The 13,205-nt window shown below is 50.0% G+C and overlaps 1 protein-coding gene across 2 annotated transcripts; it reads left to right on the top strand.

Annotated features, from left to right (window-relative positions):
* The first annotated feature begins 3,639 nt into the window (after positions 1–3,639).
* ZIC5 (Zic family member 5) lies at positions 3,640–12,354 on the top strand. 2 transcript variants are annotated; one of them, XR_014820115.1, is made up of 3 exons: positions 3,640–5,280; positions 5,471–5,631; positions 9,556–12,354. XR_014820115.1 is itself a non-coding variant. In XM_005653825.4 (2 exons), the coding sequence occupies exons 1-2, from the start codon at positions 3,738–3,740 to the stop codon at positions 9,996–9,998; spliced, it is 1,986 nt and encodes a 661-aa protein (XP_005653882.2). In that variant the 5' UTR covers positions 3,640–3,737; the 3' UTR covers positions 9,999–12,354. The 2 variants fall into 2 exon arrangements, 1 of the variants encoding a protein (XP_005653882.2); XM_005653825.4 differs by lacking the exon at positions 5,471–5,631.
* The last annotated feature ends 851 nt before the right edge of the window (positions 12,355–13,205 follow it).

Here is a 13,205-nt window from a genome sequence, read left to right as displayed (position 1 = left end):
GCACCCAGCCCTTCTGTAAGGGGGCCGCCCTTGCGGAAACTACGCGGGACAGGCGAGCCGGGAAGCAACTGCAAGGGCAATAAAAGGCAGCTCGCTGGGTCCCCAGCCTAGTCCACCTCTCCGTCTTTGGCGTACCCCCTCTCCCCGCCTGCAGAAACAATCAAACAAAAGCTCAAAAGCCAGGAAATGTCCAATTCACTTCCCTTAGAGTTTATTAGTTGCCCACACCCATCGCAAGACAGCTTAGCTGCGTTCGGTGAACGGAGGGCACCGGGGAGCCGCAGTCCCCCCTTGGCGCAGCGGGAAGCCCTAAGCGCCAGCCAGGGCCTCCCCAGAGACCTGGTTTTGCCGCCTCGAGGCTGCGGGGCGCGGCGTGGCGGCCGGGTTCCGGCCAGCTCCGCGCTTACCGTACCTCCCCAGCCTCTTCGCGCCTTTGTTTGGGGCCTGGAGCAGGTTGGGGTTCGGGGTGCAAAGAAGTCTGGAAATCGATGCTTCCCCAAGAGCACCTGTTGACCCCAGAAAGGGCAATTTCACGGACTGCCACATTGCTGCCCCGACACATGCACCTCTGCTACAGATGCGCCCACAAGGGCATAGGTTTTGAGGATCCTTCCAGGAACTAGCCTCACCGCGGAAATGTAGGACTAAATCCACAGGGGAACTGGCATAACGACCAGTAGAGCCCCTTGCTGTAAAACAAAACAAAATAAAACAAAACGAAACAGCAAAAACAAAAACACTACTATTTATGATTTTCTTCAATGCCTGGAAAGCAAAGGTGTTTACTTAGCAAGTGTGGCACTGCTACTGGGTCCCTGGAAACTCGGGATGTGAAGGGGTTTGGATTTGGCTCCCAAAACCCAGCGCACCTGGGGTCAGGCGGGTCATCACAATAACAAAAAAGCGCGTCTACAAAATAAAAAGCCTTTTATAAAGAAGGGCAATCCCGGAAATCCACTGCGAGCCTTCCTGATGACCATCCAGCTAGGCCTATTCTCAGGTTTAATTGGCAGGCGGTTTATTGGCGCCTTATTGGTGTTGATTGAAATTTTGCTCCCAGTTCTTTCTTTGAAGAATTAGCATCTCAAGTCGATCTACCTGAGTCAATTATCTTTTTAGGGTCTGGGGTTTGGTCATAAATTTGCAAATATTCATTAACCGCACTTGGTAAATATCCCTCTTCCTAATCGTTACTCAAATCTCTATCATTTCCTAAGAAAGTCTTTGCTGCTTTAAAGCTTCCATAAAAAGAAATTGATCAGGGAGCTATATTTGAATTAAGACATATTAAATCAATGACAGATACATATCACGCTGTGTTTAACAAGAGTTGTACAAGGAGGCGGGTTCCAGATTCCGCACGGCTCTGCTGCACCATTATTCACATTTTTACAGCCTTTACTTCATGCCTTCACCCATTAAACCATTAAACTTCAGCAATTCAATAAAACAAAGCAGTTATAATTTTGAGGAAAAGCTATGTTGAAGGAGGTGGAGGTAGCCATTTTATTGCACAATAAAAATGCTCAACAGTCTATATTAAAGGCTAGGTTGAGTTTATTTTTTTCTGTCTTTATTCTTTCTTTTTGTTCAGTTTTCTCTTGTAATGTGCAGGCTTGAATGCAAAGTTTCCCTTATGGAAGTATTGATGATTATTGCCAAGAAACTCAAATAAAGGAAGCTCATCTGAAGTGTTCTGAGAGGAAATGAAGACAGTGGTGATACTTTCAAAAATGATGCTTTCTCCACAAACCATTCATAGAGATGACACACTCTCCCTCCACCTTGCAGGTTGGCTTGAGACCTTTTAAGTCTTTGAAAATTGTGAAAGGATGCTTGCTCTCCAAGGACAGATGTGGATTTGTCACTATTTATTAAATTTTTTTCGTTGTTTGCCCTCATGCCTTTCTTATTTCCTCATATTTGAGCTTCACTGCAGCTTAAAGAAAAAGCCCATTTGAAATTTGATTGTAGTACTTTCTTTGTTTGCTTGTCAGTTTTCTAAGAGAAATGACATTCCCAAGGCTCACAGGGAAATTCCCTGTTAAACATGGGTCACATCGGTGGAAATCGGGCTATCAAATCAGCTCTTTTTGGAAAACATTTGTTACCACTTCTCAGGGCGAGCTTCCAGAAGATGGCTTTATGTACTTTTTTTTTTTTAAACTTGGACGGCAAAACGAATTAAGCTGCTAACGTGTTTTACTCTATCCCAGAAGAAAAATCCCCATGTTTAAGTCCCTTTTTTCAAATAATTTTATGTAGGGTACAAAATAAAAATTGAAACCCTTGATTTTAATTTTTGCATATCATGGAACATGGCAAAATTTTAAGATGTTTTCCTTTTAAATGCTGAAGTGACACTTTGGGGCAGTAAGATCCCTAAAGTTGCAGGAATGTCACATTTCTCCACCCCCACTCCACCCGTGACACAAGAACCTTTCTCTTTTTAAAAAAGACTTGATAGTATATTGCTTGAAAGGGAAGAGTCTCATTAAAAAACAAAAACAAAAACAAAACAAAACTAGCTTTTATCGTTTTCAAGTAAGACATAGCTCAGCTAGATGAGTTTATTAGGAAACAGTAATAGGATAAAAGATTATTCTACTAGCAAGTAAATCGCAAATATTGCTTGATTTTAAATACTTATTTTATTGGATCAATTCTAATCCGTGGTCCTTGCAAAGAAACTGAGGCACACGCGTGGAGGGCGTTCTCGACTGGAAGAACTTCTGCTTAAAGGGTATCATTTATTTAGCTGCTTTCCTCTGGAGAGATGCTGTTTGGCCTGCCCTGCCACCGTATCTCCGAGAGGCAAAAGTTAGAATCGCTGCCCGATGTTTTTTCCCCCGGTAGACCTAATTGGAAGTGGCAGATCTAGAACCGAGGAGCAGTGAGATTACACTTCGAGCTAACTCTTTTGAACCATGTTGAAAAGGATTCCATGAGCTAAAAAAGTGGAGGTAAAACAGTTGCTTTCGGGAAAGATTTATTTTGACTTCACTCGGTGGGTTTTGCAACCAATAGGATTTTAATATCCTTGCTCATTCCATCTACTGTCAGTGCGCCCTATACGAACGCTGAGCAGACGGAGTGTCCTTCCCAAATAAGTTTCCAGCACCACCTCTACAAGTACGAAGGCGCGCCTACATCTGTTCAACCTCTTCCCCGAGGGAGCAGCCCAGAGCTCATCCCAGGGAGGAGACAGAAAGCGGGAGGATGCTGGAAGGGACGCTGCACGCAGGGAGCGGAGGTTTTTGAAGTTCGGGGCTCACCCGCCCGGTCTTTGCCCCCCCGGGGGGGCCCAGCCCAGAGCCTCCGGCGCCCTTCTGCCGCGTGCCGGCGCACGCTCTCCTCTCCTCAAGGCGCGTCATGGGAGCGCTGCGCGCGCAGGCCGAGAGCAAAGTTTCTGCAAGTGCAACTTGGGCATCCCCGGGGAGGCGGGGACGCAGGGCTCCGGGGGAGGAGGGGGCGCAAAGCAAAGGCAGGAGGCGGCAGCGAGCACAGGGGCGGATCCCCGCTGGGCCGCGGGCCTGAAAGGGAGCCAATCGGGCAACTGCGGCGGCTGCCAATCACACGGCTCCCTCCAATCCCACCCTTGCCATTTCCAAAATCTCGGTCCCACTGTGCAGCTCAAATGTGGTGTTCGCTCTGCCAATCGCTGGAGGACAGAGTGGGAACCGGAATAAGCAGAGTTAGGAGGCCAGGACAAAGAAGTTAAAGAGCGCCTAACATACATGTTTTTGAGGGCGGGCCGAGGGAAAAAAGTACCCCCAGTGAGGGTCTATGGGTCTGATTGTGTAGTTGTGATGGAGCCCCCTTTGAGCAAGAGGAACACGCCAGCGCTGAGATTAGCGGATTTGGCAACGGCTCAGGCCAGGCCGCTTCAGAACATGACTGGCTTCCCGGCGCTGGCCAGCCCGTCCGCCCACTCCCAACTCCGCGCCACAGCCGCGCACCTCCGCCCTCGGGACCTGGGCGCTGACCCCGGCGTGGCCATCACTCCGCTCGGACCCGAGCACATGGCCCAGGCGAGCGCGCTCGGCCTCAGCCCTCCCTCCCAGGCGCTCCCGGCCCAGCCCGAGGCCCCAGCGGCCGCGGCCCGCGCTGCAGCCTCGGTCGCGCACCCCGGCGCCGGCACCTACCCTGGCGGCGGGGGCAGCAGCAGCGTGCAATCCTCCGCGCCCCCGCCCCCAGCCCCTCCTCTTCCTCCCTCCCCTTCACCCCCTTCCCCTCCCTCTCCCTCCCCCTCTCCCCCTCCTCCTGCCCTCTCCGGCTACACCACCAACAGTGGCGGCGGCGGCAGCAGCGGCAAAGGCCACAGCAGGGACTTCGTCCTCCGGAGGGACCTTTCCGCCACGGCCCCCGCGGCGGCCATGCACGGGGCCCCGCTCGGAGGGGAGCAGCGGTCCGGCACCGGCTCCCCCCAGCACTCGGCCCCGCCTCCCCACTCGGCCGGCATGTTCATCTCGGCCAGCGGCACCTACGCTGGCCCGGACGGCAGCGGCGGCGGGGGCCCGGCGCTCTTCCCCGCGCTGCACGACCCGCCGGGAGGCCCCGGCGGCCACCCGCACCCGCTCAACGGCCAGATGCGCCTGGGGCTGGCGGCCGCAGCGGCAGCCGCGGCCGCTGAGCTGTATGGCCGCGCGGAGCCGCCCTTCGCGCCGCGCTCTGGGGATGCGCACTACGGGGCTGTGGCGGCCGCTGCAGCCGCCGCCCTCCATGGCTACGGAGCCGTGAACTTAAACCTGAACCTGGCGGCGGCGGCTGCTGCTGCGGCGGCCGGACCGGGGCCCCACCTGCAACACCACGCGCCGCCCCCGGCGCCGCCGCCGCCGGCGCCCGCGCAGCACCCGCACCAGCACCACCCCCACCTCCCAGGGGCGGCCGGGGCCTTCCTGCGCTACATGCGGCAGCCAATCAAGCAGGAGCTCATCTGCAAGTGGATCGACCCCGACGAGCTGGCCGGGCCGCCGCCGCCGCCGCCACCGCCACCGCCCCCGGCCGGCGGCGCCAAGCCCTGCTCCAAAACTTTCGGCACCATGCACGAGCTGGTGAACCACGTCACGGTGGAGCACGTGGGCGGCCCCGAGCAAAGCAGCCACGTCTGCTTCTGGGAAGACTGTCCGCGCGAGGGCAAGCCCTTCAAGGCCAAATATAAGCTCATCAACCATATCCGCGTGCACACCGGCGAGAAGCCCTTCCCCTGCCCTTTCCCGGGCTGCGGCAAGGTCTTCGCGCGCTCCGAGAACCTCAAGATCCATAAGCGCACTCATACAGGTGGGTGTCTGTCCCCGGCCGCGCCGCCGCCGCCGCCTCCCGCGCCGCCGCCGCTTCTGCCGCTGCTTCTCTTCCTCCTCCTCCTGCTCGCCTTAATTTTTCCCTCCTTCTGCTGCTTCTTTTCGCATACGTATAACCCGGACATGTGACTTCTTTTTTTTCTCTCCCCCCCTTTTTTTCTATGAATAAGTAATTCGATAGCACACACAGGCCCCGCGCTGGGTTCCCACACGGTGGAGTCGCCAGCGCTCCCGCAGCCTCTCCGCCGGGACCGGCAACGCGCTCCAGCCGCCGCCGCCGCCGCCCCGGAGCAGAAGCAGCCGCCGCCGGAGCAGGAAGGCGCCCACGACGGTCGGCAGCCCCCATTCGCCCGGCCCCGGGAACTTGGGGAGGGCGATGGGGAAGGAGGGCCGGATCCGGAGCCAACCCCGGCGGCTCTTCTCTCCCCATCGGATGGCAGGCCCCTCGCGGTCCCATGTGATTTGCCGTGGTATTGGGGCCTTGAGGCCCAGCTCGGTGTGGCCCCTCCAGGAGGGGAGGGGGTCCGTCTCTCTGGGGCGGGGTGCAAATGGGAAAGTAATGCGCCCTCGTACACACACACACACACACACACACACACCCTCGCCCACCGTTACACACCCCACACATACACCTTCACGTGCACACACATCCCACAAACTTCACACACCCATGTTCTCTCATAACACCCCTCCCTCATTGCTGGGACATCCTTATGTCCTGACACACTCACACTTCATTTACTCACCTTCATTCATATACACCTATACACACACGCGCCGTCACACATTTTTATCACACATGCCCTAGAGGGTGCTGGAGAAACTGGCTTCTGCCGTTTTTTAGAAGGTTCTCCAGGGAGAAGGGCTGGGCGAGCTGCAGAGCCCTTCGAGGTTGTTGGGCCTTCCCCGCCTTGGAAATTGGGGGCGCCCACCATGCCGTGGGGACCCCTCCCACCCCACGCCGAGCCCTGACTTAGGGGTGCCTCGGCCCCGGGTGAGGGCGCCCACGGCCTGGGGCGGTGGGATGGCCCCTGTAGGTCCTGTGCCCCTTGGAACAGACGAGCGTCCTGGGCAGAAGCTCTGATGAGCGCGAACGCAGACGGATTTATAGGGACAGACAGTATTACCCCTCGGAGGACACTTAAGTAACTGGAGTTTACATTCAGTAATTACTTGGCTGATTTATCGGCGCGGCGGCGGCGAGGAGGCAGCCTCCGGGCGTGGGCCGCAACGCCTGGCCCGTGGCTGGTGCCGAGGCCACTGGGGCACCTGCTCGAGGAACCAGGTCCGGGGGCCCAAGGCTGGAGCCCCGTGCTTGCTCCTGTCGCTGGCACTTGACAGGCCTCCTGCGGACTGGCCGGTGACCGACTTGGGAGCGCGTTTTCCCCGGAGTTCCGTTTACCGGCCCTATTCTTTTCTGATCGGGAGCGGTCAGCCTTGATGATTTTTCCAAAAGGACACCTTCCACGAGGCTCTCGTAAACGCTCCTGGCCCGCTGAGCCGGCTGCTGGCCCCCGTGCCCACAACTTCCCCACCGGGCAGGGGCCCGGGGCTGTGAATGGGGTACGCGGGGAAGCGGAGCGGTCCCCCAAAGGGGACCCCCAAAAGCAGAGCCTGAGACCTGGACCCTCCCCTCCTTTCCAGATCTCGGAGGGGAGTGGACCTTCCTTTGGTCGGCAGGGAGGCCGCCCGGAGCGGAGGTGGCCGCTGGCCGGGTTCCGGCTCTTCCCCCGGGCGGGGTCGCGTGCCTCCCGCCCCCCTCGCGGCCGGGCCCCCAGGGGGCGTGCGCGCGTGCTGCCGGGGGCGGGGACCCGGCGCGAGGGGACCCGAGTCCCTTGTCCTGCGCAAGGTTGCCTTCCCGCCAGCCTCACGGTGGCTGCGTGGGCCTCGGCCGGTCCCTCGGGGAGCGATGAGAGCGCCCTCTCGTCGCTGCCTGAACCAGCGCCGGGTGTTTCTGGCAGTCCTAGGGCCACTTGAGCATTGTCCAGAGAGGGGCCACACCGGAGTCCCCTCCCCACTATAGCGCTCTCCCTTTTAGGGGGGAGGGTGTTATCCGGGATCCCGGAACAGATTGATCAAAGGATTAATCCCCGGCCACTCCCGAAGGTGCATTTCCTGACCCACGTGCCCCCTGTTCCGTTTATAACCTTCCTCTGGCTGGACTCAAGTTCTCACATATAGTTCCTCTCGCTCTAAAACTCTGTGAAGTAGCTAAGTTCTGACGCGACCGCACTGGCAGAATCTGAAATGTAAACAGTGGGGTCCCTCATCCCTTCTAGCCAGGTAGAATTTGCTCGACGCACCGCCCCCCCCAGGACCTCCTGAATAAAGTAGGCAATTCTATCACCCTTTCCTTTCTTCCCCACTTTCTTCCTCCATCTCCCCTTTATCCTTGCTTTTCTACTTTCTTTTCATTCCCTATCTGCCTTGGCTGGGTCTGATTCTTTATGCTTCTCGTTATCATGTGCAGTGGCAGAGCCAGCAATGTCCCAGCCGCTTATTCTGCACAATCCCGGATGCGTAGCTTGTGGAGAAACATGAGACTTTTTAAAAACAACATTGCACATTTGCATAGGGTGAATAAAACCACTTAAGCCTCCATGTTGAGGAAAGGCTGATTATAATTCTTTTGGAAGAATGCTGTATTAAATTATTATGACTCCAACTTAAAAGTGGAATACAGAAACCAGGACAAATAACTGATGTTTTGATAAACTTGATAACCATTTTTGTTGCAGCCCATCTACAGAAAAATTTTAAAGGTTGTGATGATCATTGTGTTATGTTGTATTTTTCCCCACTCTTTATAGACAATGTAGGAGGTATATGAATAATACTTAATTTTGTTTTAAATCACTATTTCCAGGTAGGGTGAGTTATATGCCAGGCACCTGAATACTTTTCAGACATGCTAACAAACTCTAGCACTGAAGCAGGTATTATTGGTGAAATTTAAAAAGAGAAAATGACTCTGAAATATTTGTATAAGAAAAGCCACCACAAAAATTTATGTACACTAAAATATCTTTTAAGAGTTGTTTAGCTTTTCATAAAATAAATTGTCAAAAACCAAGGGAAAAACCATACCTTGTGTGTCACCGGAGTAGCAGCTGAAATCTAGAGAAATTTACCTTTATTTTTAAACATCATTTAAAGAAAAGGACTATATTATTATACCATAATATGTATGAGATGACATGTTCAATTAAGGACTCAAATACATCAAGTTCATAGACACTAAGGTGAGAGGAAAAGTTCCTTCTGTTAGCTGCTGTCTTCCTGGTTTTGCTTTTTAATAGCAAGGTGAAGTGTGACTGAATATCTAGTTGTCTTACTTCGCAGTTCCACCATCACCGGGACTCAGGGCCTTGTGTTCAAAGGCTTTGTGTTCCCGGGGTGGGTAGAGCAGCTTAAAGGGGCAATGGGCCCAAAGAAAATAGTTGATCTTTTTTGACGATGAAGCCAATTTATTATGTTAGAATAAATTTCTTGTACCATCAGGTAAACGAGGCCTATGGTCCTTATCAACATTTATTAAGGTTCTGTTTCGCTGGGCTCTTAACTGCCCACCAAGTTGTAAGGAAAGCTGGTAGGACGAAGAGGCCACCAGCCTATTCTCTGCCCAGCTAGGCTTGTAAAAAATGTAGCCGTGGGATCCTGTGTTTCAGAGGTGTCTTTTATTTCTGAAGAGAACGGGGTTTTGTTGTATTTCCTTTCCTTTTCCATCAGTGAAATCCTGGGGGACACTCTGAAACAAAACATCATTACACGTTTACTGCACCACCCCTGCTTACTTTGGAGTGCATGTGTTTTTCTTCTCTTCACCCAAGCTCTGGCTTTGGAAGTAATTTATCAGCATTTTTCTTGATGGGGGGAATCTACCTGAATTTTGGGGCTGTAGACCCTAAAGGGAACAAGGATGCAAGTATTTGGTTCCCAGTTAAATTTCAGTGTTACAGCCTAGACCATGCTCCAGCCATTCTCACCTTAACCCCTGTGGCACTGCAGTGGTTGACATCCAGCCTCTCACTAGCCCAGGGCCAAGGAGAGCCTCCAGGCCAGGGGACATCAGACACAGCCCCGAAGTCTCCCTTCCCTGCTGCATCCTGGCACAGAGGAATGAGGCCTAAGAGTTAGGTTGGGAGTCGGTCTTCGATATGCTGGGAAAGTACAACCTCACGGCTGCTCCAGGATTTCTCTCATGTGAGAGGTCTCTGCAAAGTACCTTGTTAACCTCTCCTATGCTTTATTGCAGGGGAAAAGCCTTTCAAATGTGAATTTGATGGCTGTGACAGGAAGTTTGCCAACAGCAGTGATCGAAAGAAACATTCCCATGTCCACACCAGCGACAAGCCCTACTACTGCAAGATCCGAGGCTGTGACAAATCCTATACCCACCCGAGCTCGCTGAGAAAGCACATGAAGATTCACTGCAAGTCCCCGCCGCCTTCGCCAGGAGCCCTGGGTTACTCCTCACTGGGGACTCCGGGGGGTGCCCCCTTGTCCCCTGTGCTGGACCCAACCAGGAGTCGCTCAAGCACTCTGTCCCCTCAGGTGACCAACCTCAATGAGTGGTATGTTTGCCAGGCCAGTGGGGCCCCCAGCCACCTCCACACCCCTTCCAGCAACGGGACGACGTCAGAGTCTGAAGACGAGGAGATGTACGGGAACTCTGAAGTTGTGCGGACGATGCATTAGAATTGATTAGTAATAATAATAATAAGTCCAAGAATAAGGGGGAGCCCTTGGACCACATCCTAACCTGAGACAATGCCGAGCCTGAGACAAACCCGTGACTCAGCCTTGCCACCGGGTCTAATTAGCCCTATTTATTCAGTATGAAACCCTATGGTGTTTGTACATTTAATTAATTTAATTAAGATATTTGGGCTTTTTTTCCCCCTTAGAAAACAAACAAACAAACAAAAAACCCAACCAAGCTGGACTTGTATGTTCCAGGGGGACAGGCCTGGGAGCAAACCGTACCAAGGAAAATGAATGGAGAGTTTAGTAAATCAAGAAACACACTGCCAATGCAATATATATATGTAGTTTTTACAAGGGTGAGCGAAAGAGCATTAAGTCAGAACTCAACACAGCAACAAGGCCTCTTCTGCGTTTCCTGCAGTGCCTCGAGGAAGCCTTTGACACCAGAGTGGGCTTCTCTGGAGCCTCGCAGCCTCCTGCTTGGGCCCTAATTCTGCCAAGGCCTCTTGATTGTAAACCACACACTTGCTGCATTGCCAACAAACAGATCTGGGACTGTACCTGGGGGTCCAGACGTATTTGTAAAAACCCTTTGAGTTCGAATACTTGTAATTTTTAATTTCTACTCTTTTATTACTGAGCTCACCTTAATGTGGTATTTTTATACAGGATTATTTCCTCAGTACCCTGCTTGTATGATTAAAGGAAAGATGCAGCAGCCTAGTACATCCCCATGTATTGTGCTACTGTGATTGTTCAAGCAACAGTGGAGCGAAGAGCAAGCTGCTGCGGGAGACAACTGTGAAACTGTGCTATTTTATAAAACAAGAAATTCAGATTCCTCTATCGGGTTTTTTTTTTTTTTATTTTACCATTTTTTAAAAATCTGAATTCTCAGATGCTGCCTCTTTACTCTGTCCAAACTTCCTGTGTAATAAAGAGATTGCATTTTAGATCCTAAGTTCTTTGGGATGCCAAAATTCACAGGCAAGCGTAAGGAGGTGTGATGTTGGCAACATGCCTATTCTGGGGGAAAGCTGTTGTTTTAAAAACAGGCCTACCCTTCTTTTAAATTGTTGTATCAACCTTTTAAAGTCGTTCTTTTTCAATGCCAGAAATTGCATTTTCATGCATTTCCTTCCACCAGAGCACGCGGGAACTCTATCCCATTTGAAAATGACAGTGTATGATTTACATTAAAAGAGGGGAGGGAGTTGCTATACATATTAACATTTTTAAAAGGTTTATAGTTACCACCAAACACTGATGAATGTGTGACCTTTGCCAGAGCTGTCAAGCTAGGATAAAAAAGGTCAAGGACCTGGGACAATAACTCCTAGTCAATTTATTTTCGATTGGTACAACGCATCTCGTGTGCAAAACGTAGTCCATCATAAACATCATACAGATATACTAAAGAGCACTAATTTATCCTCAGAGACCCTGAAGACACCCCCTCCCCAGGGTTTGTAGAAATTTGTTTTGTGTGCTGTTGAGTGGTTGATGTAGTCTTGTCATTGTTAATAACTTGTATGTGAACACTATTATTTGTACAGTTGAATTAATTTATTTTCAGACATCATCCTTTTTTTTTTTTTTCCTGGAAGAGTTCAAAGCACACCAAAGAAATAATTATATTATACATTTTGGTGAAAGACTGTCCTTTATGATCTACGATTTATTTTAAAAAAAGAAAAGGAAAGAAAATGGGAAAATATATTTTTAAGCTTACTTGAATGAACAACGTAATGTGAAAACCAGGACTCTTCCTGCATGTCTCTTTTGCATTGTGTTGATGAGATTATATATAGTTTATAGATATATTCTATTACTAGTACAGTGCATGGTGCTGTCACTTTGAAAGCCTTTCAATGTTGTCTTCAGATTGTTACGGTGAATATGAAACATGCAGACCCTCCTTTATAAAGAAAAGGACCATAAAACTTGAATATAAAATAATTCTACATTTTTAAAGTTTATTTGATGTTCATATTATTCACTTTCAAAGCTCTTTCAAATAGACAAAATAAGATGAGGTATGAACTTTGGGGGGATAATTTATGTATCGTAAACTTATTCAAACAAAATATTCCTGATTTATAATGAGTTGTTTTATTTATACAACTTTTCAACGGTAGTTTGCACTATTCTTTATTATGCTTACAGGTTTATTTATTATGGAACAAAGGAATATGTATTTTATGTATTTTGCCATGCATAGGTTAACTCTGCCACAGATTTATTGGTTCCTGATACACCTAAAATAAAAACTTAAAATGTGTACCTCCAATAGAAAGAAAATAAGAATGATTATGAAGGAGAACATTTAATAAAGGTATTCTTCCTATGTATTGCTCATGTTTTACATGAAGGCATTCTCTCTGCCATTCTCTTCCAGACAGAACATGTTGCTCGTGGAGTAATCGCTAGATTCTCTTCCCTTGATCTCTTTATTTCTTCACCCTGCCCAAGCAATAAAGTATTTTTACAGCTTAGTGTAATTTACAATCTAATCTAAAAATACACAGCATATTTATGAAGATGAAGCCCTGCAGGCTGCACAGAGCAGTAGCATAAATCTTAGGGGTTACTGCATTCACTTGTTAGAATTAATAATATCCATAGTGATCCTAGTCAGTGGAGAGCTGAAAAGCAAAGTTCAGCACCTCTTTGCTGCCTGAACTCTGAAGAAAAGGGGGAGGAAAGAAGGAGGAAAAGAGAGAAAGGGACAGAGAGAGGTTTTCAGACACAGGGAAGGGGAAAGCAAGATCAGGAGTTAAAGTGGGGATGGGGTTAAACACCTCTCGAATGAAGCTGAGTCGGCACCATTTCAGGTGATGGGATCAGAATCCCATTTTATTGTGGTTCTCTTGGAAGTTGAGTGGAGATCAGTAACTTAGCTGAGCATTTGGGGGCAGGTGTTAAGGAGAAATTAGATTCCTGGTAACAAAAGACCCAAGTGGCTTCAAGTAATACAATTGGCTAGCCACATGAACAAGGCTTGTTTGGGGGCTGGCTGATACAAAACTGATAAAAGGCAAATCGTAAAAAAGCACTTGGTAGTGATGTCAATAAACAGTCCTTCAAAAGGCTATAGAGGTTTTTTTTTTTTTTTTTAAGTCAGGTTTGTTAAATACAGGAAAGGTGAAACAGGTTGCAAAGAGTTGTTCGAAGCTAGATGACAATAACCAGCACACG

Source organism: Sus scrofa, chromosome 11 (genome assembly GCF_054392235.1).
Source record: "Sus scrofa isolate SSC_HxYL_T2T_F1_AM1 chromosome 11, Sscrofa_HxYL_maternal_Yorkshire_Landrace_v2.0, whole genome shotgun sequence".
In the NCBI taxonomy this organism is placed as follows: domain Eukaryota; kingdom Metazoa; phylum Chordata; class Mammalia; order Artiodactyla; family Suidae; genus Sus; species Sus scrofa.
Note: the sequence above shows the minus strand (reverse complement) of the source record. Positions and strands in the feature narration are given on the sequence as shown.

Bases quoted from the DNA above. Each gene is read 5' to 3' on its own strand.
- ZIC5 (XM_005653825.4), top strand. From the start codon at position 3,738: ATGTTTTTGAGGGCGGGCCGAGGGAAAAAAGTACCCCCAGTGAGGGTC. The intron at 5,281-9,555 runs GTGGGTGTCTGT...GCTTTATTGCAG, and splicing joins CCATAAGCGCACTCATACAG to GGGAAAAGCCTTTCAAATGT.